Consider the following 27,579-nt stretch of genomic DNA (forward strand, 5'->3'; position numbering starts at 1 on the left):
ATCTAAGGCTAAAAGCAAATCACTTAATGAAGGTATGTGGGATGTTAATTGGATGGGACTTATTCTCATCTTTTTCAAACTATTATTGCTAATTTTAAAATCATCAATCTTCCTTAATTGCTGCCTACACAGATAATATAAGATTATATTTTAAAAATTATTTAAAGAATACGGTTAGGTGCTTTTTGATAAGCATGGTACAAAATTTAGTATGCTTCCTGAAGTTCAGGGGTTCCTATAGTAAATCAATGACGTATTCTCCAAGTAGTACTTTGCCTTCCCGCTATTAGCTTCCTCTCTTTTCTTTCCACTTATCCAGTGTTTATGCTAGCTACATAGGGGTATCAGCGGAGAAACGGACTTTTAATTAGGAACTCTGAGTGCAGCCCAGATTCACAATCATCCTTTGTGACACTACACCAGAGACAAGAGAAATTTCTATTCTTCTGACCAAAACACTAATGGAATACCCACAAATCAGTCCAAGATACAAATTATTTTCTATGGATTGTGCTTCACCATTTAATCAGTTGCTTGTCTGAATAGCTTAGATCTAATTCTACTTTTTTTTTTTCTTTTTGCATTCTTGGGCAGCTATTGCAAAAAGAGAGCAGAATTTGTGATAAGAAGGTGCTGTGAATTCTCTCCAGAACAGTTGGATGACATTTATCTGTGCTACTGTGACTCCTTGCCTCTTTCATACAGACAACAAAAAAGCCCTTCCACGGCAGATCTTGTGATTGGGAGTTCCACAGATCAAAACGTGGTGTTCAAGAAGGAGTCAACAGAAGGTAGTCACATAGCATACCTCTGCTGGCAAATACTCTGTTTTCCACCAGAAATAGATGCGATATTTACTGCTTGTCAACTGAACAGCAACTTCCCTCAGCAGTTGTAACCTCCTTCAGCAAGATACACAAGTACAAGGATCAGAGTCAATGACAATGCTGCGAAAATGGCTCAAGGAAAAAAGAGGAGGATGAAGGAATGGTCTCTGCAGGGAGAAGTAGCGCACAGATACGCCATCAGATATCCTGGATCTCTTGCCTTGCTTCTCCTGGTTGCAGCTCCCTTCCCCCACTGGCTGTGACTCAAACCCTTCTCTCTTGATCTACTCCCCTCCCCCTGAGATTTGCCTTTGAATTATGCAAGCTTTGCACTCTCCAGGGTTTATCTGCCAAAAGGTAGCATGTGGCCCATGGTTTGCATTTTAGTTTAAAATTTTCTATTATAGCAGTCAGATCCTTTCAAAATACTTTACTTCCTTTATTCCCATAGGCAGAAAGAATGGCAGGAAAAAATTGTTCACAGCAGTATGAGAGGATGTAAAAGTTCTACATTTTCAGTTTAAAAAAAAGAAAGGAGGAATATGGTTTTAATCAAGTAGTTTTCCTTCCTAGACGAGTGCTTCCTTCTCGTAATATATATAACCTGACTGCCTATAAAAATAAAGGTGCCAGTTGGAGCCATTTAGGAGACCTAAGGAAATTCTGCATTAACCTGAACTCCTCCACTCCTCAGTTCCTTCCCCTATTATTCTGTGTGTGGCCTCTCCTGATGAGTTAGGTCACCAATATCCATACATGTATCTGTGAAGATACTTCAGAAACACATGCATCATAGGCTTCTCATTACCGATGTGGTCCGTGCTTAGCATAGACTATGTGGAGAAATTACCAGGGTTTAAGCACATGCTATTATTTCCATATGATACCTAAAAGCCTCAGTAACTCGCAACTCTCAGAGTATATAGAAGCTTTTCCTTGTTTCAGGTTTGCACATAAAAATGTATTTTCTGCTACAACAGTCAAGATTTAATGACCCAAACCCTAAACCTTATCAAGAGGAGAAAGCCAAAAGCATTCTTTTTGAAATCAAGAATTCCAGAGTAAAATTTCCGGTTTAATAGTTGCCTAATAAACATATACTAAATCTGAGGTGTCGTGCCTGCCTAAAAATAGCATTAATTGTCCAGATCAGAAAATCGTTTGCCCTCTAACTAGGAATTTGGTGAAGAAAAGAAGAAATACTTTCTAGCAAGCTGACTGAAGGAGAAAAATAAATGTGACTGAAGCTGCTCGGCAGTACAGAACGTTAGCACAGGTCCTCAGGGAGATGGATTACTAAGCAGGAAGAAGGTGAGGCTGTCAAAGGTGCATGATAAATTCATTTAGCACATAGATATAGAATGATTATGCACATAGATATACACACAAACACATTTTTTATTACTTTCATCTCTACTTATAAGTGAAAACAGAATAACTCACCATTGGTGATAACAGTCATTAAATCTCTGCACTGTCAATATCGTATCAGAGCTGATCGTATGTACCATTTCAAACTACATATACACATTTGCATAATAAAAAATATGCTTTACAAAATACATGTAAATAGCAAGGGATACCTAACTAAAGAGGAATCTTTCTACTGTTTTAATGACCTGCTTAAAGATACTAAATAAAAATATTCCATTGGACCAATCTTCAAGTAACTCGGAGCAAAAGTGCTACAAGATACCATTCATTCTGCTGCCTGCATTCATCAGCATGTATTTTTGACATCATCAGTAGTGTTTTGAAATTCTGCAGCTGCTAAGCTACTCCATTACTACGCACTCAACAACACTGCTATTCTCCCTCTCCTGTTTTCATTTTTATATGCCACTCAGTTCAGGCAGCATAGAACAACTCAGAAATAAGAAACATTGTAGTGAAGTACAATAAAACCAAGAAAAATTCAAAAGATATGGTAACAAAATATATTACTGTATTTACAGAAGTACAAAGTGAATGCCTCTCTAACTGAGATGATCAATACTTCCAGACAGTTTGTAACTTCCCTGGTCTTAAATTACTTTTTTTCAGGCTACGACACAAGTAGCACAGATCACAGTTAAACTGATAATAGAACTGTTCTAGAAAAATTAAAAACTACATAAAAATTGTGTGTGGCAGACCTCTATTTTGATTAGTATTACTTCAATTACTAGTTTCATTAATGATCATTCAACGATGGTTCATTTAATACCAAAATTAAGAACAAATTACACACAATGCCTAGTCTATTTTTCAGCTCACGCTTAAACCTAGCACTTCAAGAGTCTAATAAATACTTTTACAAGGTAAGAATATTTCCTTGTCAGTGTACAGTGGACAAACATTATCAAGGAAATGAAAACATTGCAGGGTGAACATCTAGTACCCTTGGGTCAATAACTTTTTCAAACCCAGATGATGACATTTTTTTCTCAAAAGTCAAGTGTTCCAGTAGCTCTTTTCTTAGCTCAATTAAATGTATTTACGTGCAACAGCTGTATTTTAGCTCAAAGTGGACCAAGATGCAGTCTGACGGCAACCCACATAACAGTGATACCCAGCCACCACTCTTGGTACTTAAGCCAGTCCTTGCATACCCCTACGTACATACACCCCAAACTTTTCCATTGCACCCACAAGCCAGCTACAACCCACAGTGTTGCTATGATGTGACTTTCTCTACAGAGGCTGTCAAGTTGCCCCAGTCAGATGGCCAGTATGTACAGAGAAAATAGCGTTATTTAAAATAATAATTGCTTACTTCTCAGACCCTAAATAACAAATACTTCAATTAGGATTTGCCTAGAATTCTACAGTGAACCTCAAACCTAAAATTTGTAAGGAGAAATGCCTTCTTTCTTGTCTTCATTCAGTTCACACGTATATTGCCTGTTGCTATACATCTAGCCATCCTTTTAAATAAAATTGTTGATAGCATTCATATTACTTTGCTCTCGGAGATTCAGAATATTTTATAACAAAGTACCAGTTACATTTATTCCATAATTAAAATACTTGCAGCTATACTTGATAGCAATGTATTGCCTGAATAGAGGACGTAAACCCGATCAAAATTCTGTTTTAATCACCCACCACACCCTGCCTTTTTTTTTTCTTTTTTTTTTTTAAAAAAAAACCACCAGCTGTTTAGATGGAGGAGGGAGGAGTCTTTAAGCCCACAATATCCTAAAGGATACTTTAGCAAACAGATTTTTCTGAATGGTGCTGAGTCTGAGTGAGACTACTGATCTTTCCAATGTTTAAATATTTATTTTTGTATATGAAAAAACCAGGACAAGTTATTGTTAATTTGATAGCAAGCCAAATAAAAATAATGGAAGCTACAAAACTATGGTGTTTGATGCGTACTGCATATGCAGGATTGCATTAAGAGAGAATTGTTAAACCTGTAAAAGTAAATACAAAAGTGCAAGCCAAATCAAGGTTGCTCACTGTCTTCTGCCACTAAGATCCAGTATTAGTGAAGAAAATGACTGCCCTCAGCAACTGAAGCAATCCTTGAACATTTATTTTTATATTGGCATCCAGTTTGTGCTGAATCCAGGTGCACAAAGTTTAGAGAACAACTTGTATGCTTGTTATCTTAATTTTGCATGCTGTGATGACGTTCAGGCACCTTGCATTTGACTGGCCTGTAGCCAAACCACAAGAGACCACAAAGATTTGAACATTCACCAGTAGCCTTGAACAACACAGAATCTTTACACTTTCAACACTGCAGTGGTTAACAAAGATTTTCCTTTCCTATATTTAAAGTACAAACTTACCTCTCTCAATACGGGATCCGTTATTGAACTTAAATTAACAGCTCCTTCATAAGTCAAATAGTAGAATACATTCAGGGACCTAACAGCCTCCGGCCCTTGCTGTTTGTAGCCAAAAATCAGATCAATCCACTGGTGAAGCTGGCAGGAAACAAACTCACTTTCTAATGCCTGTAAAAATACCACACACAAAATATATAAACTTTAGTTTGCCAGATAGTCATCATTTCATAGTAGTAGAAGCATTTTTTGAATAGTGTACAAAATTATCTTAACATGTCTAAGTACAAAATTAATAACAGGATTTTAGGCATTGTATCAAAAAAAAAAAAAAAAAAAAAGGTGGGCCCTGTGATAGATGTCAGAGTCTCACCCCCTACTCTACTTCCCGCTGACCAGAAGACCTTGCTTTTTAAAACTGTAATAGTAGGAATAAAAAATTAATTAATAATAATAATACTAAAAAAAAGCATTAAGTGGATAGCATTTATGCCTTTATGGACAGCCAGGCTATGTTTTTATGAACTCTTGAGACGAAATTGTGCTTTTCTGTGTGATGTGCACATTGAATAATAACCGCACGATAATCTGATTCTGACAGACAGAGAGAAGATTGATAGACTTGGGGAAACTGAACTAACTAGGGATGCTAGGGTACAAATTATTTAAAATGCTGGAATATCAACTTGCTATTACTTTTATGCATTTCTTGTATATAACTCTTATACAAACCTATACAGAAACAGTACTATGTTGAATGATGAAGCCACCTTTCTGAAGATGTTATCCAGTTACAACCCAATCCCCAAGACAAAAGCATCCAAACAATAATGAACGTCTCCATAATGGTATTAGATACAGCACATATATATTAAAAGATGACTTAAAAATCATTGTCATATAAAGAGTTAATCCATCTAGATTAAATCACTAGCAGGATTAGCTTTCTCTGTTTTACACAGAGAGTTCAATATATTTCTTATTTGAATGAGCAAATGAAACAACGTAACAAAGTCTGATATTCTTTTCATCTAACAAAACGAATGGCATTTTCCTTGTAAAGGAAATTCCTAATTTTGAGCAGAGGAAGTTAAAATTAATCTGAAAACCAAGGAAATCACTCTGCAATTTGCACACAAAAATGATGGGTTTGTTTCATTAACCGATGCCTGAGAACAACATTTAAATTGACACATAAAACCAGCAATTGTCTTAATTTGTGTGGTGCACTCCACACAAAAGCCCTAAATATGTTCAAATTAGAGCAAGCTGCTTGATTGTCACTGCAGTCTCATGTCATATTAATGCATGACAAACATTAAACCATACACTTAAATGGCAATTTATATCATTTAAATGTTTACTGCCACACCAGATCATCACTCATTTAAATGTGACTTTCTGACAGCTAATTTCAGTTAATTTTCCTCGATTCACTTAATTAGAACTTTCAATCAAGAAAAGACCTGTACATATCTTCGACATCATATCATTCTTCTTTTTATTATTATTTTTATTAGGATTCCCAGCTACTGAACTGCTGAAAGCATTCTTTAAAATGAATTACCACACAGTATAGTATCTCTTTGGATGATCATATGGAAATACCTTATAACATATATGGTTAGACAGGATTTTTTTTCTTACTTTTTTCTTTTTTTTTAAAATTAAAAAAACCCCCACATTTAGACACAGACACACAATTAAAACTATAAAAAACCACAAGCGGGCCAATTAAAAATTAATGATTTCAAAATTGTTTAATAAGATAAAACCAGTCAGTAGTCTCATGAGTGTCCATAATACTACAATGTGCAGCCATAAAATTCTACAGGACTCAGCAAATGACAATGATAGGAATTAATTTTCTTGCTATCCTGCTAAAAAAAGTTTAACCCTAGAATATACTTACTATTACCATTATAACTAGTTAATATCAGGAAAAATAGCATTAAGAACTTTTGTATATACATATATATACAGACACACACACACACACTTAGTACATGCAGAGGTTGTTCATGTTTTCCTTTTCTTCAAAAGCTAGATTTGTAATAGGTCATATTACCCTCACAAAGCATTTGGACATGACTAACTAAAGGAATATCACTCTGCAATCTCCTCAGATTAACTGATATATAAATCTGTTTTTTTCTGAAAAAAAAAAGCAAAACTAAAACACACATTCCTTTTCGTGGAATGGTTGGGAGCTATCCTGAATTTACTTCTCTTTTCCAAGTTTAAAATTACTTTACACTTGTAATTTATACAGATTCAAAAGTAGACCATTTTCTTTTATTTTTTTTCCACATTAGGCCATTTTACTTCTTTTTTTATTTGCCAAATCACACATAAAAGGGCTGAACAAAAAATGACTACAGTCAGCATCAAAATCCAGGAGCCTGAAGGACAGAACAAATACAGCACACAAATTGAAAGGCTAAATAAGCTTGCCTGTCATTTCAGGTTCACAGTTAAGCTCCTGATTGTAAGGAAGTGCTTATGCTGTGATACAATCGATGGACAAACAATACTTAACAGTCTGTATAATGATTAAAATATAAAGTAGACTTCCATGGAAAACAACACAATGTACCAATACATGTGATGCACTTTATAGCCACACTGGTATATATTACTTAAGTATGGGTACTCCTTAAAAAAAAAAAAAAAAAAAAAAAAAAGAAAAGAAAAAGTGAGAAATATAAAAGTTCCAATTTGAATAACTATCCGGTTTTAAAAAGGAGGTGTTTTTTAAAAAAAATGTTACTGTTAGCATTTACCTCTTGCAAAACTAAACCACGGGTATCGAATGCTAAGCATTTAGGATTACTTAAGCATCTAGGACAGCCAGTGCTCATTAAGGCTCAAGTTAAATACGGCATGCAGCGATGGGATACTAACATCCTTCCCATGCTGCTCTTAAAGCAAACCAATCAATTGTTAGCGCTCCCACAGCAGACCAAGTACATCATTTACTGTGTGCTCTGAGGAAAACGTGCAAAACAAGAAAATCCTCTAGAATGTCTGCTATAATATAGTAATATTCAATCCTATTGAGTTATTGTAAAATAAATCAGTGACTGATGCCCAATTGTTAAAGGATCAAACAAGACCATGAAAAGACCGTCATGTGAAGCCACACACAAATTGTCAATTCTGTCCACAGGGACTCATACTAACTTTGACAAACTGTCTTGGGGCTGATATCTGTTTCTTTAATGAGATCTATTAGGCAGAGACTAAAACACTTGAGATATGCTAAAAAGTACAGTATACAGATGTCAAACACAAACACCTATTAGTAACTTTCATTTCTCCATTCCCAAGGTAGAAACGCTTCAGACACCAACAAACTGAAGTGTTGATCTTACAAGGAAATTTTAGTTTATTCATAGATATTTTTCAAATGCATACTCTGATGTCACTAAATATGTGCAATCAAAACTACTTCTTCGTGAACGACTCTGAAATCCATTATTTTATGCACATCTTTTTCTGCCCTGTTTTCTGAAAGGAATGAACGGAGAATAATTTCCTGCCAGCAACTGAAGACTAGTATCAGTCTAACCCTGCTACAAATTATTTGGTAAAAAATGGTCAGAACGACAAAAACATGAAACTAGCAGGTTAGGAAAGATTTTGCCTTTTTCCAGTATAACTAACCATTTATTATGAATTATTTTCCCAAACAGTATTAGACCGTTGGAATCAAGATTTTTATCTTTAAAGAGACTATTATTGGTTTTTGCCCTCTACTTTTCTTTCTGGTTTAGATTATGTAATGACATATAGCATATGAAACGATGTCTATTAAAAATGAATATATACTGTGCTTGAGATTAGGATGTTCCAATGCCAAAATTAGATGAAAAGATAACTGTATTTCTTTTCACCAGCACAGATATTTATTCATAATGAAGCCGTTAAAAAATAGACCACAGACTTCCTTGCCTTATCCCTATGCTGACAAAAGCAAGGTAATCTTGAAGCAAAGCATAAAGCATGCATGTAACTCTTATTTGAAAGAGAGAAAAGAAGTCCAACCTATATAAAATGTGTTTTATATAGTTAAAATGAAAGTAGAAACTGTAATGAGAAACCAAAACTGCTTCTCATACATGAATAATCTTTCCTATTTATTCAATTAAAAAAAAACCCAACCCAAACACCAAGCCAAAAACCCCAGGAATATACTACATCGGCAAGTAAGAAATTACAAATCTCAAGTACATATAATTGCCTATTACCTTTAATGGGCTAAATATTTTAATTCATCTTTGAAGCAAGACATTTCCTTTGAAACACTTAAAATAATTGACTCTCTTTTTTTTATGTTCCATATGAAAAATATTTACATATGAACAGAAAAGCATGAATTAGGATTTCACACATTTTTAGCACAAACACAATTTTGACATGAAAAATTCTCTTATTGAACACGACAAAGCACCCGCACAACTTTAAGTACATGTTCTGGCTTGGAACTATGTGTGTGCACTTATATTTAAAAAAACAACAACCCAAACCAACAAAACCAAACAACTGGAATTATGTTTGCATGTGCAGGCTTTCAGACACAAGTTGGTAATGCTGCCTTAACATTGATATATGACCTTTGTTAAGTTACAATGAAGAAGGCTGGTTTTTTCAGCCTAATTAGAACTGTTTCAAATTTTCCTGCTAAATATATGATAGAAAGTCCTTTCAACTTTTTTTTTTATTCTAGAGTTTCTTTCCATGTCAACCTTGTTCCAATCAAAATATGTTTTGAATTAAATTATTTTGATTCAATATGTGGATCACATTTCACTTCTAAGATTTAAAGTCCAAAAAGGAAAAGTTTAGGCTGTTCAAACAAAGCAAAAGCAGCCACTTTGCGGAAAGCTATTCACATTTACCAAGACTGACAAATTGTTTGTGCGCACCATTAGGTCTAGTTTCTGCAATAGTTGCCAGATTTCCTGTCCTCCTAATAACATATTAACTCTTGAAGTGCTGGCTTTATCTTTTGAGGTCTCTCCGTAACCACTAATATTTAAAAGTAAATTACCAAACACACTTTCACCAGCAACACTATTTGATCACATGGGTAGAGATGCGAGGAAAAAAAAGCATAAAAAGCTATTAGAAAGATACTGAACTCAAGCCTGCCTTGAAGACATCAGGAGGAGAAGGAGGAAGAGGACAGCAGACTTACTAAGAAGAACCCTCCGAGTTCTGCGTGCATGAGGTAATACAAATTTCAAAAGGATGAAACGGACATCAAAACTGTTTATACGATTGGTGGTTTCTAATTTGCTAAATAACCATTCCAAGCAAATGCAATCATTTTATTTACTGTATTTTGCAATTTGTTTTAAACATTAAATACATCAGAAAGTGAGCAATTGCTTTACAGCTTACGTTATGAGAACTAGCTCATTTTTCTGGGTTTTTTTTGTGTGTTCCAGAAGTGCACTCCAATGTATTCTTCATTACTGTTACAACCTAAGCTAGCATTTTACTTTACTTCTCTACTTGGTTACCAATACCCTGATAAAATAGAAAAAGAACTCTGAAAAATATAATCTTAATAAAAAGATTTAACTCAGATGCTTTACTGAAGATGACTGATCTTATAAAACAAAGGATACCAACAATCTGAGAAGCAGCTCAGACATAGGAGATTTGTGGCATCTGCTGCTTCTAGTTCTCTGTAATTAACAATAAAGTACTAAGTAATGAGAAAAGAGAAAATTCGTGTAATAGAGTAACTTAATGAAACAGAATTTTGTGGCAAGGTATATTCTGCATACAGCATGTAAACAAAGAAAAACATTCTGTAATCTAATGACTCAAACTCCTACCTGAATTGATGTAATTGTTACCAAAATAAGAATGAATTAGTAGCATGTTTAGCTAAAAATCTTGAGCACTTCTGCATCTTTTGGTGATTTCGATATTCAGTCTACAACTGTTATTTTGTACTTTAAATGGACAAGTCAGACAGCTGTTATGTATTTTGTAAAATGAAAGCTACATTTCCTTTGAAATTCAGCTTTAATCTCAACTGAAATCTCTATCATTAGGTGCCAGGAATAAAAGATTTAGATGAATATGAAAACTTGCCTTGGAGAGTTCTTAGCTACTCTTTCCATAAAGGGCAGTGATCACCCTTAAAAAAATATTTCTTAGAATATCCATGATAAACTGCAGATTTGAGAGCAATTTTTTAAGGCAAAATTGCTACAATTTACCATGAACAGTATATAGATAAACAGACCCAATATTGCATTTTTGTTGTTAAGTTTCAAAGTTTAGACATCTACCTTAGGTGCCAACAGTGAAAACATTTAGACAGATGTTTATCTTTACTCTTGTGAGCAATTGCACAGCCTTCATAGTAGAACAACTTAGAAAGGTGAAGTAAAGCATCCTGGCTCGCAGGATCTCCAGAAGTACCCGCTAGAAGAAGACACAAGCATATGGCTGTTAGAACATTTGGAGAGCTAAACTTAAAAATGCGTACTTCCAAAAATGACACTATAGAGAAACTGAAAACAGGTTAAATAAATCCAACATGGGTCCCAAAGCAGTGTAGTTGCAATGTCACACACTGAATAAGGGGTGATTTGCCCACAGTCCATGTAATTGGTATATCCTTTTCCTTGAGCGTGCACACTGGTACTCAACAGTTAATGAACTATAAAGTCACATGTTGGCTTACCTCTCTTGTTCACATATTCCACTGGCCATGGTTGTGACAATACTAACTTCCCCATTGGAAAAAAGAGTGGGCAAAACCTGTCTCAGCCAACTGGCTCCATAAACCAACAGATACTTTTCAAAAGGCATACCAAGAATAGTCCCTTCCTAATTGTTTGATTTCTTCTCAGCCAGAGGTAGAAAAGATACAGAAGAATTGTGATAGGAACAAAAAATGATCAGGAGGTCTTTATTAAATTCCCCTACATGAAAAATAATATATAGAAGCCATAATTAATTACACTTGTGGAATCACACAAATGGCTCTCATTATTCATAACTGTGATAATTCTGATGTATGTGGCTTGCATTTCCCCAGAGACACACAGAAAATCTAACCACGACCGGTTAGACCATAACCACCTATTACTACAAATGTGGCTAAAAGCAAGTATTTATAACACCATGAGGTGCTGCTGATTCCTCCACCCTTTCCACCTGTCCCCCTCCACCTCCCCCCCACCCCCCCCTTTTTGTCCGGATTTAAAATGTCTGCTACATTGATAGAAGATTCTCCCCTCCAGAAGAGTCAGCAACATGCCGAGGCAGTGAATGAAAATCCCTTTTGAAAATCCTCACACACAGCACCAAGAGAAGGCAGGAAGCTCCCTCCTCCCTGAAATTCAGCAATTCCTCTTCCAGTTCCTCCAGCACTTGTTTGCATGAAGACTGACAGCCTGGATCTGGAACCTATTACCCATGGAAGCACAGGCTGTTAACCACACAGCTGACAGTTGGCTCAGTCAAATTAGTTTAAATGAAGTTTTGTATTAAAAAAACCCAACAAACTAAACACCAAAAATCCCACAAGATATGACTGTATTGCACAATGCAGTGTTGTGTACTGATCGAGCTGGCAGTGAAGCTGTGCAATCATGTTAGCATCCCGTGCTGCCAAGCTAACATATATTTCCTCTCAGAAAGTTAATGCAGGTATACTGCTTCTAACACTTCAGCTAACTTGCATACTTCTAGCCGAGGGACTTCTGCGTGGCATCTCCTTGAGCCTTGTCAACATGATCACAGTTGCTTCTGAATGTCAAGTATTAGCCAAAGACAAACCAAAAGGTCAGAGTACAACACACTTCCGAAACAGCATTTGTCATGGTAAACTGTGATTCACCTTTTTAGTTACAGATTTCTTTCCCGTTAAGAGAGAGGTGCAAAACACACACTACAAAACCTTAAACCGTGTAAAATTTGCTTGCCTTTGAGGTTGAACAAGCTTTTCACTGAAGCTAGAAACAGGCCAAACTCTGAAATTCAGGAAAGTGTTATGATTAGAGTACACTTACCTAGTGGTGGGGTTTTAGCTTACTTATACTGGATGAATACACAGCTAGCATAATTGTAATATAACATATGGTGAAATTTAGCGAATGCAGTGAAGGTCAAGAAGTTTTAGAAACATCTGAAACATGAACTGAACTTGCATGATCAAAATGCAAAAAAAGATTTATGTGGACACAGACAAAACTACACTTGACACAGCTTTCATGTTAAGTATTAGGCCGGGTACTACCATCCCATTTGATCCTCAAATTAAAATTTAAGCCTACGCATGCTGTCTGGTTAATGACAGCACAATACACTTCAAACTGGGAGAAACTACTGATTTTTTTTTTTTTTTAAAGTATTTTATATCTAAACTGCTTGTACATTTCTTCCTTCTGATTTACTCTGTAAGCCCTAATAGTCAACTGTTGCTTTATTTTTGCACTCTGTTTTAACAGCTTGCAGCATTTATACTGTGCTTTGATGTGTCAGTTGTATATGCAATTCACAAGAACTGTGATGATCAACAAGTATTAGCATGCATGTAAGAGGAGACAGAAATGGTTGCAAACACATGGTCTTCAAATCACTGCAAATCGCACTAGCAAATGTCTTAGAACGAGTTGTAGAGACTAATCTTAATTTGTCTTTGAAGCCAGTTCTGGGAAAAAACCATTCTAGAAAAAGTTGTTTAAGATTAGGAAATGGTATGACAAAAGGTCAAGGAATTTAAAATTTAAAACACAGTTTAGATGCAAGTCAGGCAGCCAAGTCATTTCAATCTTGTCATTTGACTTGTCTGCTAATTCACAGAATAGGAAGCATTCAAGAGCTTTTGGAGAACAGAACACAAGATTTACAAAGGCAATTGGGGTACCACATCTGAACAAATCAAACAGTTACAAAAATAGGAAACAGCACTATATCATCACGTGGCACAACTGTGTAACCCACTCTGGGGCTAACACGCATAGATAAGCACGGGATTTGCTTCCTTGTGATGAAGAGTGAAGCCCCGATCTTTATATATGAAGACATTCTGAGTGGTTGCTTAGGATGACAACACAAGGTATGTTTGGCAAGGACACCTGACTCCTTGAAGCTGGCATTTAACTGGAATGACACAGGAGAATCATTATTTGACTTTAACAATGACAGCAAAAGGGAGAATTTGTGCATCGAGGACATTATCAGCCTCTGGAAGATACTATTTGGAAAACGAAATGCTCCTTGCAAACCTTCCCAGACACCTGTAGCAGGTTCTCGTTTAACATCTTGTTTTGGCATGCTTGCTAAGCAAACTACCAGGAAGTCTGAATCCAGATGAACTGGTGCTCAGGGTGGCTCACCTTCTATCAAATACTCTAGGGACAAGCATTTCCACAGTTTCCTGATTAAGGAGGACACGCAGTCTTGACTGTTCGTCATGCCCTGTCCCAGTGGATCCCCTGGACTGTCTGCCGCTCCCTGGGAGTACTTTGGCTAGTGATGGAATTTGCAACAGAACAAAGAGCTCTTAGGAGTCAGGTTCAATGCTTGAAAGAAATCAAACTGAGAATGGATTATATTTGTAAATTACTTCTTAAAATGTCCATCCTTAGAAAATGCAAAAGTCTCTCTTTTTTATTCTAATTTCATCATGCATTGCATATTGAGTTACAACTAGTTTTGCCTATAATGCTTTCTTGCAGATAGTTTCTTCTAGATGTTATTCCCTTTTTTCACCTAAATCACTTCAAATTTCCACTATGACAGCTGGACACAGAGAGCCAAGTGATATATTGAGTATATTGAGCATGCTCAGGAAATCCAGGCGTAAACACTTCCAAGCGCAACAGACATTCTGTAGCCAGTTGAGAGCAAACTTTTCATAACCTTTATATTACTCTGCCATGAACCGTGTTAGTGGGAAGGGCGAAAGAGATTAATACAATTCAAATTCGCGTTCAGAGGTTATACGCTGAAAAAGCATATGGTCAGTTATTAACATTTTAATGGATTAAATTTTTCCAGCTATAAGATAAATAAGATGCTAAAAACCCCTAGAATTTTCCCTTATATCAAGAATATGCTTTTTTTTTCTTCATAGAAGATGGCCTAAAACCCCCTAACATTTAGAAATAAAAACATACTGCAATAAAACAGTATTTAAGTCCCATCTTCCAAATAACAATTTAATTCAGAGGCTGAACTCCCAGAGACAGCTCTTGCTCTTTACAGGGCAAAGAAGCAAGCAACTGTCCGTGACGTTACTTCCCAGTATGGAAAAAGAATGAGTTTTTAAAAAAATACAACCCTCCAAAACCAACACAATGTTACACTATGTTTTAAAGTAGCAGCAACCAAAGGTTTTAATCAAACAATGCTTCTAATAAAACTACCTAGTCTGACTGAGGGTAACACTAATAGAGAAATTTTTTAAAATAAAATCCTGCACCTGTGGCCCGCAGGTTTTCTTACAGAGAGTGAGAAGCACAAGGCCCCGATCGAGTTCTCGCCTCCAAGTCAGGGTTGCTCAAAACCATAATGGACTGATCTTACCCAGGAAAGCAGAAGGTGCCATAGCTCCTCACCACCACAACCACACAACGGAGCAGTTCCTGCAAGTGGTTTGGGTACCTAGTCCAGTCTCTATAAGCTAACCTTGAAGTTCACCCATCGGCAGAGCATGGGGGAAACGAACGCTGTTTTTAAAAAGTCTGATAAGTCTGTGTTTTCAATTCTACCCCTTCTTTTAGAGAAGCCGCTGCTTTTTTCTTTTTTTTTTTTTTCCCTCCAGGTATATGCCAAATGGCAGAAGCCTTTTTGTAGCACTTGGAAGAAAAAAAACCCAACAAACCAACACCAAAACCAAACACCCAAACCAGGCGCACCAGGCTGGCAATCGGCCCGATGCCGAGCTCCAGGCCGGGGGCCGGGTCCGACTCTCGCTCCGCTCCGCTCGGTCGCCGCCGGGAGCGGCCGGCGCCGGCGCGGGGAGCCGGACCCGGCCAGCGCCGCCGCCGCCGGGAGGGACAGAGGTTCCCGCCCCGGCAAAGCGCTGCCGCAGCCACGCCGTCCTTGCAAGGAGGAGAGAGAAAGAAAAAAAACGAAAAAGGGAAAAAAACGAAAAAGGGAAAAAAACGAAAAAGGGAAAAAAACGAAAAAGGGAAAAAAACGAAAAAGGGAAAAAAACGAAAAAGGGAAAAAAACGAAAAAGGGAAAAAAAAGAAAAAGGGAAAAAAAAGAAAAAGGAAAAAAAGAAAAAGGAAAAAAAGAAAAAGGAAAAAAAGAAAAAGGAAAAAAGAAAAAGGAAAAAAAGAAAAAGGAAAAAAAGAAAAAGGAAAAAAAGAAAAAGGAAAAAAAGAGAAAAAAAGGAAAAAAAAGAAAAAGGAAAAAAGAAAAAGGAAAAAAGATAAAGAAAAAAAGATAAAGGAAAAAAAGAAAAAGAAAAAGAAAAAATAAAAGGGGGGGAAGAAAAAGGGAAAAAAAAAGAAAAAGAAAAAAAAAGAAAAAGAAAAGGAAAACCAAAATAAAAATAAAAAGAAAAAGTAAAGAAAAAAGGAAAAAGAAAAAAGGAAAAAGAAAAAAGGAAAAAGAAAAAAGGAAAAAGAAAAAAGGAAAAAGAAAAAAAGGAAAAAGAAAAAAGGAAAAAGAAAAAAGGAAAAAGAAAAAAGGAAAAAGAAAAAAGGAAAAAGAAAAAGGAAAAAGAAAAAAGGAAAAAGAAAAAAAGATAAAAAATAAAGGGGGGGGGGGGGGGGAAGGGGGAAAAAAAGAAAAGGAAAAAAAAAAAAAGAAAAAAAAGAAAGCGCCTTTTCTGCGCACCGGGGCAAGGCCTAGCATTTCACGAGAACGCCCCCGTTGGCGAGTGGGAGCTCGCCCCGTGCCCCGCGCGGGCGGACCGGGACCCAGCCGCACGGTTCGCCGCGCACGCCAAAGGCAAGCGGCAAGGCAAGAGTTAATGGGCGCCGGAGGAGGGGGGGAGGGGGCGGCGGTGGGGCGCGGGGAGTTAATCAGGGAGCATATCCCGAGCCAGGCCTGGAGAGGCCCCGCTAATGAGGCTCAAGTACCCTGCAGTGGCTTTCAAACCTAACTGGCTTCAAACGATGCCACCCCGTGACGGAGTACTGCTGGCCATCCGAAGAGGGTGATTAGAATAAATGACGGGAGTAATTAACTCTGATTGGAAACCACCTGACTGGAAAGAGAAGCTAGGAGCTGTTTAGCCGATGGTCTTCTGGTAGCAAAAGGAAGCTTTCCTTTACTCCAGTGTTTGTATGTGCTAAAAGAGCTCTTCCTTTCAAATAGGTATGTGGTGGCACTAATGAAAAGCAGCTTTCATTCAAGGGCCTCCCCATTCATTCCGAACGGGGGAGAAAAGAAAAGCTTCAAAGTAGAACTAATTTACTTCATCCAAACCCCACTTTGGGGAGCCTGTAGTTTGAATTAACACCAGAACAAAATATCGGCCCCCAAAAAGCAGACTTTTCTCTTTGCGGGGCAAGTTTAAACAGTTTAAAGACACTCGCCAGTTCTTCGCTTTGGTTTGGTTTAAAAATACAACTGTTCAGGCCCTCATAAAGCAATCCAGTCTGCATTTTCTATTTTTCATGCCCCCGTTGCCAATTTGTTTCAAAGCGTGAACGCAGTTCCTTCCCTCTAGCGGTGGGAACTTCGTTTTCTGGGCTACGGAAAACAGCAACGACTTCACTTTTTTTTTTTTTTTGGAAATAGGATTGGCAACCTCCAGCAGCCCTTAGGCAGGAAACATATTCGCCGCGCATTGGCTTTCTCTGCCACGCTATCTTGCCACTTTATTTTACAAAGCGGAATTACAAAGAGTGAGGGCATTACTACCTGCTGTTTTACAAGCAATCGGCAATTCATTGTACCAGTGTTGTCCTGTACCTGCTGAGTAAATGCTTTAAAAAAGTTCCACTAACTGCCCAGTAACAACTACAGTATGGTAGCAAAAGCAATTCACCAAATGTTTATACTGAGCCTCTGATTTATTTGACAGCTTTACACCTTCAAGACATGATATAATTAAATGTTTTGACAATGAAACAAAAATTGTATAAATTAGAAAGGCGTTAAAGAGGTACAGTATCTAAAATTAAACTGTAGTACGGCTATGAAATACGACTTCTGAAATGCTCCTATAAAATAGATAACATGTATTTAACGTTCAAAGAGTGATTTTTTTATCCTTAGACTTTCTGCTACTGTATTAAACTATTATACACCTAAAAATTTCCTAATTTAATCACTGTATGAATGCAGTTCACGAAGATTACAACTCCAATTCTATGTTCTTTTCAAAAGGCAATCAAATCATGACCTAGGCAAAAATAGTGGACGTAAAATATTAGGAGATTTTTTAAAGTTAAAATACTAAGCGGTATCTTAATTTATTGTGTCGATTGTTGTTATTTTGATCGTTTCGAAATAGAAATCAACAGCTGCCACGATGGCTTAGGGAACACCTAACACGCTCCGATGGTTATCCTACCCCTCCAAGGCAGTCTAGTTCAAGCCTCAGACAACCCTTTGTGCCTGCCTAGACCAGGGAGATGCAAGCTGGCACTTCCCTATCGCAGAGAAGAGGGCACGCGATGCACAAGGAATGCTGAAAATGAGGCTCAGAAGGAGAAAAACTAGCTGCCGACCATGCCTGTGTTCACAGGGTGACCAAGGACAAGGGCGGGAATCGCTATTCGTGTTCAAAATGAAAATGAGCATGTTAAAAATCAAATTTTAAAACTGAAATAAATGTCCATAAACTGTGGTTGCTCACTCTAAGGTCAGTGCGTATCTTTAAAATGCAGTTGCGTTATCATTTTTGGTAGTATGTGTATAAAATGCGAGCTTATTGCTCGACTTAAAAGCTAATTGTTTAAACAATATATAATTATATAACCATTATTTAAACATTAAAGCCTTTAAGCAACTATGTGAAAACATTTAGAATCGACTTTGTAATGCAGCTGAAGAGCACTGTTGTTCTAAAGGAAACTGTAATCCAGCAAAAGGTAACAATGACCAGTTGTTTATAAAAACCACTGAAATGTTTGGGAACTAGTTCACATTCTCATGCTATGTTTATGTTTCCATTTATCATCCTTCTCCTTGAGAAGATAGCTCAAAAGGAAGAAAGACTAGAGAACAAAATTTTGTTTAAATTACACATGCAGACGTCAGGTAATTTAACAAATCGAGACAGAAAAGGGATGCCTGTGTATAGCTAAAATCATTATTCCATTAAATCATTTTCTCCTCTCTCTCTCTCCAAGGGACCCATCCTTGCAGTGCGGTTTATATTTATTTTGTATATTCAGCTTTGCCAAGAACTTCTAGCTCACAAGTGAAGAAAAGGAACCAGAAATACAATAAAAATGTAAGACTGTACTGTGTGTAAATGTTACTGCAGCCTTGTTAATCAAAGAACAGACCCGACCTTTGCTTAAAATGTGTATCTTAATGATTGACTCCCACTCCCTTCACACTTCTCTTCCATCGTACTGTAACAAAATGCAACACTATATAATATTATGCCCCTAGAAAATACATTGTTGGGGATGGGACAATTTCGGGAGTGGTATAGTGGGCAAATGGAAAATAGTTATTCATCAAACTGTTCATTAGGAGGATTATACGATTGGTTACTTATGACTGTGGTGGACTGTATTTCTGAATCGAAGCCTCTTTTTTTTGCCCTACGCTCATAAATTACTGAAGCCACATGTAATTTCCATAATGATATAGGTGATAACTGAATGTGGGGAGATTGTTTTCCTTACACCTTCACTGAAGAAGATTCAGGAAGTTACCATTTTGTTTAATCAAATGTTTGGGTTTCAATTCCAGATTCAGTTACGCGTCTGCCCTCCAACTACCATGGGGTTTGAAATAAGTGATAAAGAAAACTGTGACAATCAAAGTAAAAATAGCTAGCGCTCCTTGAAAAGAACTTTATTGTAGTCTTACTCTCTACTTCATTATTGTTACAAGGAATACCTGGGATGACCACAAGCAGTCACATTTGAAAAATGTTTTTTTTTCTGTGACAAGCTGAAAAGAGAATTCTTGCCACACAAGGATTAGATAGGGTATGCTTGCTTACTACAAAATGATCCGAAGTAAAATGAACTTCTCCAACTCGTCCTATTGAGTTATTGCTGTATTTAATTCAGGGAGTGGCACTGAGGACGTGTAGTGCTGGTTGAGTACATCAACCGTAATGCAGAATATTCCAAATGTTTATTAATGTAATACTAGCAATCATTTGTTAATCCCTCAGCTTACAATGCCCCCAATTCTCCAAATACCTTTTTTTCCCCCAGGATGTCATTAAATTCAAGTGAACATTTTATAATTAAACAAAACGTCGAAGAAATGGACATTAATGCAGCCACCCCATGGCAGGTGGATTTTTTTTTTTTTTTTTTTAATTAAATGTAGTAATAGAGTGTGTTCTACTACTTCTCTTGGCATGCATGCAAACAGACCAAAATCTGTTTGGAAACATTGTTCTATATTAATATAAATCTTGCTATTGTTACTCCACCTAGAAAATGTTGTAAATTGCTTTATAAAATAATTCATTGCAAAGTTTTAGATTAAAAAAAAACCTTTCCTTTCTCCCTCAAAACACATTTCTACTATAGCAATACTGAGAGTCTAGTCCTGGGATCAGGTCACATGGAAATACACAGACGGACAAATTCCATCTTGCTCAGAAATCTTTTAGACAAAGTCAGGATCCGCCACTTGTCCTAATGCATACAATCAGCTAGACAAGAACATGCACTATCCACAACTGTTTTGACATTACAAATGAAAGCATAGAGGATGCTGGACTGGAATCGCCATAAGCTATATTCAGTATTCCCCTTCTTACAAAAACTAAAAATCCAGTTAAATTTGGTTTGCATACATGTACATATATGGAGGAATCTTGAAACGCTGCTTAACTGTTCCTGAAAGCGTAATCAAGGAAAACTTTTAGTGACTTTACTTAATGGCCTTGCCACTGAGATGACAGAAGTTGCTAGGTGTACAACTTAATGTAATTCATGCCTTAAATTCTTGTAAATCAGTTACATTAATCCCAATTTTTATCGGAACAGCCACCCTCTCCAGTTTCCTCACATGCAAGCAAACAAGAAAATGACCAGTGCCTTTCCACTGGCAAGAAGTGACCTAGAAAATGGTTGTCTATTTCTACATTTCATTCCTTTGTAACTAACCTGGTCTGTATTCATCATTTAATTGTGGCAATGTTGATGTTGTTTTATTCATGAAATATTTTGGGAAAATTTCAACATCTAAATGAGAACAAACATATCAAATGACCCCAATAAGGAAACGAAAACTGGAAATACTGAAGTATTGTAACCTGCAGTGTTAATGGAAATGACAGGCAGAGATCTGCTACCTGAAACCTTTCTCAAACTTTAAAGCATTTAAATAAATCTCCTGTTTACCAAGTAAAAAAAAAAAAAAATCACAACTAAATAGCCACTTTGAAAATTAACAGAATTAATCATAAAAATCTGAGAATTTATACTATAACAATCAGAATCACAAATGCATATATTGCCAAAAGTTCTATTGCGTGGGGTTTTTGTAAATTCATTTTAGCTTGAGCAAGCTCGCCTCTTGTTATTTACATACTAAACATACACATGTTATAGTGTAAAATCTAAAACTTCAATACCTGCCTTTAAAATGTACATTCATAAAATCCCCAGGCATGTAATCACAGGAACTTCTCATGTAACATAGTAAACACCATCGAAGGCTTTACATATTTATGTCCCTCGTGCACTGTACCTACACTAAACAAGCCATTTAGTTTTCTTTTTTTACAAAAATACACCAGGCCACTTTATAAAGATTTAGCATAGCACTACAGAAAATAAGGGAAATGTGCTATGATTTATTAGCCAATTAAATCCATAATTACTGATTTATCCTTCAAATTATGTATGAAAAGCCCTATTGTTGTAAGCTGAAATGAAATTTTTAGTGTATGATTATTAGCAATACTGAAAACTTTCAAAGAAAATGTTCAGCTTAGTGTGTATACACACACAGAGATAGAGAGGAAGATAATAAAAACTTTTTACCTGCAAAAATTAAAGTATATATGTGGGAAAAATCATGATTATCAAGACACGATGAGAGTTAAAATTGAACGGTTTAGCATTTGACACAACTATTTCTGTTTCTGCCCCAAAATGGAAAGTTTAGATGTGGACAAAATATTTTCCTGGACATTGGAAGACTAGAAATACTAAAATGTAAAAGGTTCTTAAAATCAATTTGTGTTAATTTTTTTTTTTTTTAGTATTGCAATTATCTTATTGGTCCTGAGCAGAGGATATATGTAAGAAAATCAGTATCACGTTCTATGCACAAAAGGAAAAGTAGAGGGGCTTGTAGAGAAGACATTCCTTAAAAGCTTCTGACTCAGTTATGGACAGAAATTTCACCAGCTGCCTTGTGTTTCAGTGTTTGTTTTCCAGTCATTTCACTGCCACTAGACAATAACATTACAATGTTATCAAAACAATAGTATTTAGTTCTGCACAAAACTTGTGTGGGCAATACAAAAGCACACAGCAGAAAAACTTCAAAAGGGGCAAAGCCAGAAACTTTCAGAATTACCAGGAACAGAAAGTGATGGTGGGTGCCTAACCATGTAAATCCAGCAGAATATGGTATCCTCTGTCAGGCTGTCTGACCAGCAACTGCTATCTTGGGAGCAGGAAAGAGGGAGGAAACAAAGACGGAGACCTCCATTCCTTCAGCAAGTTTGCACAAGCAAACCAGGAGGAAGAAGGAGAGGGGCTACACTGCCAGCCCCCAAAAGCCACAATTCATTCTTCCCAGTTATGCAAGAGCCGAGTGTTGAAAATCATTATCAGAAATTCTGGACCTCAAAATATAGTGTAAGTTTTATTTGCCTAGGAAGATTTGAGGCTTCAGAGTTCACATTTTCAACCTTTTACCTACAGAATTAGAAAATTGCTTCAGAAACTTAATAAATGATAAAAGCTTACTGCAAACTAACAATTTCAAGAGCAATAGCTTAAGGAAAACTATGGCAAAATCTGAAGTGAGAAAGACTGGTTTATGGGAGATTAAAAATGGAAAAACCTCAAAGAAAAAGTTTACTGGAAACTACAGGTAAAAAGGGATTGTAGACTAACTTCACTATATAACCTAAAGATCCTTCTACATAAAACAACGGGGGGTTCACATTATATTGAGACGTACACTAACAAGCATTTTCAAAGACCTTACAGCTGCTGGACCACTCAAGGGAAACAAGCTGTTTAATACACCTAGTAAAAAGCACGTAATTAATAAAAATATGAAAACAAGCAACTAAGTTTACATTAAGCCTTACGTTAATCTCGGCACACGCAGGGTTATAAAATGCAAATACTACCAATAGTTAGAATTCAAAAACTTGTTTCTGTTATAAAGGACTTCATTAATTCCATACGTATAGCAAGCCTCTCCTTTTTTAAGACCTAAATCCCAAAGGTCCCAAAGACTTCCTCCTTTAGAAAATTTCTAAGTTTGGACTTTGGCAAAACAAAGCCAAAACTATGACATACAGTCATTTTTTTCCAACTGCGCAAAATAACTCCACATCCCTCTGATTAGACAGATCATAATGACTAATACACGTAAGGAGAAAAATTACTCTAAGAAACTAAAGTATGATTTACACACAAACAAAAATATCCATAATATCCATCATACAAGTAAAAAAACCTGAGAAACAAAAAAAAATACCACAACAAAGGAAGATTCAAGTACCAGTACACATTTAGTTGTAAAACCGCTGAGAATGATTTGCTGGTTTAAAGCTTATGTGCGGAGTTCGGCTTATGTAGGAACCATAAGGGCTTAAAACACTGAATTCAGATTTGATTTTTAACTCTGTTCCCTAAGGAAATAAGCCTTAGGTGCGAAGTTCCTTGTCAGTTCACCTGTTTGTCCATTCCTCCCTTGGCAACATGGAAATCTCTGGCTTATTTCAAGCAGATTTAAAAGATGGGTAAAAGTCTCAAAGCTAATTCCATTTGTACAGCTTTTCAGAAAATCCACGGTCAGACACAGGCAAGAGGGGTAAACAGCTACTCCCACCAAGGGAAAGCCAGGCAGTACATATCCTTAATATCCATGTGGTTGTATCTGGTGAGGCAGCACATGCACGCTGGCCAGTTCATTGGCAGCCACCAAGAGCGGTGGTGCTTCTTCGGTTGCCGTGTCATAAGGAATTTTTGGGAGAACCTGAAGTTACCGCTAAGGATGAAGGGGAAGAAGCACAGGACACACACACAGAGGAAACCAGGTTTCAGCAGTCCCGCTGCTCATTGAACAACTGGTTACTTTCTCCAGGTAAGTGCTTTGACAATGAACTTCCATAATGAAACAGATCTTATCTTAAAAAGAAGAAGTTGTAACAGTAATTTCCAATTCTGTTTTGAGAAAAGTATAAGATAAGGTTGGAGTTCTTCAGAACACATACTCAGCAGGAGGAGGCCCTTTTAAAGTTGCTTAGAAAAAAATATGTGTACCTGTTTCTTTAGTACTTATTTTTAAGTACTGGATCATACAAAATAATTTTTTGTGTCTTTTTAAATGTACTTTATACAGATGTCCATTATTCTGACTTAAAAAAAAGAATGTAAATTAAGTTCAACCCAACAAATTACATGCAAGTGTTAATACTAGAGTTAGCAAAGTACAGTGACGTATTTCATAGCTTACTGTGTATTACAGCGTTCACCTTCCTAAGTAGCTACATAACCTGAAAATGTTCAATATTTTTAATTAAGTAAAAAGAATATGGCCATAGATGCTAAAATCATAGACTTTTAAAAACACAATGATTCAAGGATTTTGGTAGGTAAAACTAAACTATGGAAAAATCTTTACATTTCCTTCAAACACTGAGCAGAAATCAACTTTCTCTCTCTGGATTCTCACAACCCACATGTGTGTCACTTCAAATTCCAAATCCGGATTTCGGAGAGGACGTGCATGTTTTTAGGACTGCTACAGTACGCTAGGAAGCTACTGTTCCTATGTATACTTAATATGAACCAGTCCCTGAAACACTAACTGAACATAAATTAAAAAGTTTGTCATTGATTTTATTTTACTCTGGAATCTGCACTATTGAGAACAATGGGTACGAAGCAGAAATCCACTATACATTCTTACATCGCTTTGTGAAATTTGGCATCCATCAGTGTCATATAAAACACATTAAAAAAGCAGCACTACCAGTTTTAGCACAAATATTTAAAGCAGTTCAGTATAAACTTTATGTCCAAATAAAGTCTACTAATATCCAGCAAGCAGTGGTGCAGCTGCATTAGCTCATGTAATGTTTCACACATGGAAACCAAGATGCAAGATTACCTCATTTATGGTAACACTCATAAACTACACAGTACACAGTAAACATGTCTACCCAGCAAATTAAAATATCACTGCACTATGCAGCAGCTGAAGCTATCCAGAACCTGTTTATAATCCAATAGAAACAGAAATTTGTCTTCAGTTCTAGAAACAGGGGGGAGGGGGGGAATCAAAGTCTAAGTAAAATAAACTGCACTGCAAGTGTCACTTGCCCCAAGACTTCCTGCTTCCCACAAAAGACATGCACCCATTCTGGAGATCAAAGGTCATAGCTTTACAATAGAATACATTGTAAATAGGTTTAAAATAATTGAATACAACTGCAAACCAAGGACTCATTTATAGCTTGCTAGGAAAAAAAAATAGCTGTTTTAAGTCATTCCAGTATATGAACTGAAACCTGCATTATAAAACTGCATCTGCTTCAAAACTACCAGATCACCACCTGCATACCAGTTGGATTTGGTCATTCCACAGCCATCTAAATAATGAAATGCCTTTGAGTAAATTACATGCCACCACTGTTTTGATTATCCTCCGCAATGTCTGGAGGAGCACTAAAACCAGCCATACCTGCTGCCAAGAGGCTGCGTGCTCAGCAGCTTTCCTAGGACCCGAACCTCGCTCCTAGAGACGTAACAACCACTTCTCCTTTCTGTAACAGCAAGCGTCGACCCAAGTGCTGTAAATATTCACCTGCAAGATGATTTATTTCTCCTGCTGCACTAATCAAACTGAGTTCACGTCTTACACAGCTGCCTAGTGGCTCAGGGCCTGGGATGGTGACTGCCTAACCGGGGCGGTGGCACATCTTCCATTCTGATGGCTTGCAAGGTCCAGGTTTATGTACCCCAAACAAATGGGCATTTAGCCAGTGCCCGGAGGCGCTGCCAGCATGTCACGTATGTAAGTACGAAACCTGAAGTTAGGGAGGTACTTACTAGTCATTCATATCTTCCTTCTCTTCCGCCTTTTTTTTTTTTTTTAATCTATCTCATCATTTGCTAAGGGAGTAAAGCTATCAAACATAGAGGTAACCACATATTCCTCCCCAATTTGATAGACTCATTTTTATTCAGGAACAGAAAAAGGCCTCACTTCTGGGCTGAAACAACTCAAAAATTGTTCAGAAAATCAACACGCACAACACATACCTTAAAATTTATTATAGCTATTTTTGCAGACCACAGACTCATTCACAATTTACAATCAGCACTATTTTTCAACCAAGCAAAGCAACTATGTCATACAGGTCCACATTCAGTATCAACAAGTAAAATGTTTAGAATTATGATGGTTCATAAAAGCTCCTATAGCTCTTTACATGTCCAAAACCCTGCACGAGTTTTAATGGGATAATCCTGTGAAAACAAACTATCACCTGAAAGTTATGTTTACTAGGGCTTATCTGGCATGCAATCTGTCCCATAGTAGTAAAGCTCAAATACCCTCCTTCAGGGCATAATAAATTTGGAGGTTTGTTGGGATTTGTTAATATATTTGCTATCTCACCAGGATTAAAGGCAGGAAATAATTCCATGATATTTACTTATCTCTGCTGTTAACCTTAGCTACCTCTATTAGACTAGCAATTATACCACTACAAAACCATAATCACTAGTCACAGCAAAAAGACAGTTCATCACAAGACTGAATTGATGCTCATTTTAACAATGACACATGAACAATTAACTACTGCCACTTCCTTAAATCAGTGGTTTTCAACCTGTGGTTTGCAGATGCCTTTGGTCTCTGGACTACTTCTCAGAGACCACAAAGGGTAATTAAGGAAAGTCTTAGCTTACTGTCAGTCGGCTTAAATTTTCTGTAGAGGAATATGTACCTTCAATGGAAAATTCTATGGGGTCCCAGAAAAAAAAAATGCTGGAAAGTCACTGCCACAGATCTTTTCTTATGCAGCAGAAACAGACCTTGGAGTTTTTACAATAGTTTTGACCTCTCAACTGCTGCAGGCGAAGAGTTTTCCCAACAAAACCGAAAGTCTGAAACGATCAGGAATTCCAGGGTAATGTGATTTCTGGTGGAACATTCAACTTTGTAGGTAGGGTCTGGCAGATTCATCATCTTTTTTCAATTCCTCTGTTCTGGCAGAGGTGTTGGTGGCTGTTAATGGAAGCCTACAGAATACTTCCACGCAATAAAATAGATTTCATCCAAGAAAACATGTAACTGACAGCATAAGTCTCAGAGTACCCTCTTTTGCCCTGTTGCACATTACTTATTCTGAGTGATAAATTCCAGATTTTTCTTGGAAAAATCAAAATCCTTTGTGTAGACTACTACAAAACAACCATCCACTCTCACCTAAAAGGAATTTGTGGTCTCTCTTGAAATTTCTGAAAACATGTAAACCAATTCTTTCCTACCTCATTCCATCAAAACAAACAACCCTCACATACTCTGTAAGAAAAAAAAAAAAAAATCTACGAAGCCATATTTACCTATGTTTTCTTGTATATCTAACCCATTACAGAAAAAGGGTAAGCATATTGAGTACTTCA

General features: G+C 36.7%; 1 protein-coding gene across 4 annotated transcripts in view; it reads right to left on the minus strand.

The window, feature by feature from the left end:
* The window catches only part of LRBA (LPS responsive beige-like anchor protein), a 434,838-nt gene that overhangs the window by 55,239 nt on the left and 352,020 nt on the right, over positions 1–27,579 (minus strand). For all 4 annotated transcript variants that reach the window (XM_049815176.1, XM_049815173.1, XM_049815174.1 and 1 more), the window contains one exon: positions 4,610–4,777. In XM_049815176.1, the coding sequence (XP_049671133.1) occupies positions 4,610–4,777 (168 nt within the window). The remainder of the gene's footprint in view (positions 1–4,609; positions 4,778–27,579) is intronic.

Source organism: Accipiter gentilis, chromosome 12 (genome assembly GCF_929443795.1).
Source record: "Accipiter gentilis chromosome 12, bAccGen1.1, whole genome shotgun sequence".
Taxonomy (NCBI): Eukaryota; Metazoa; Chordata; class Aves; order Accipitriformes; family Accipitridae; genus Astur; species Astur gentilis.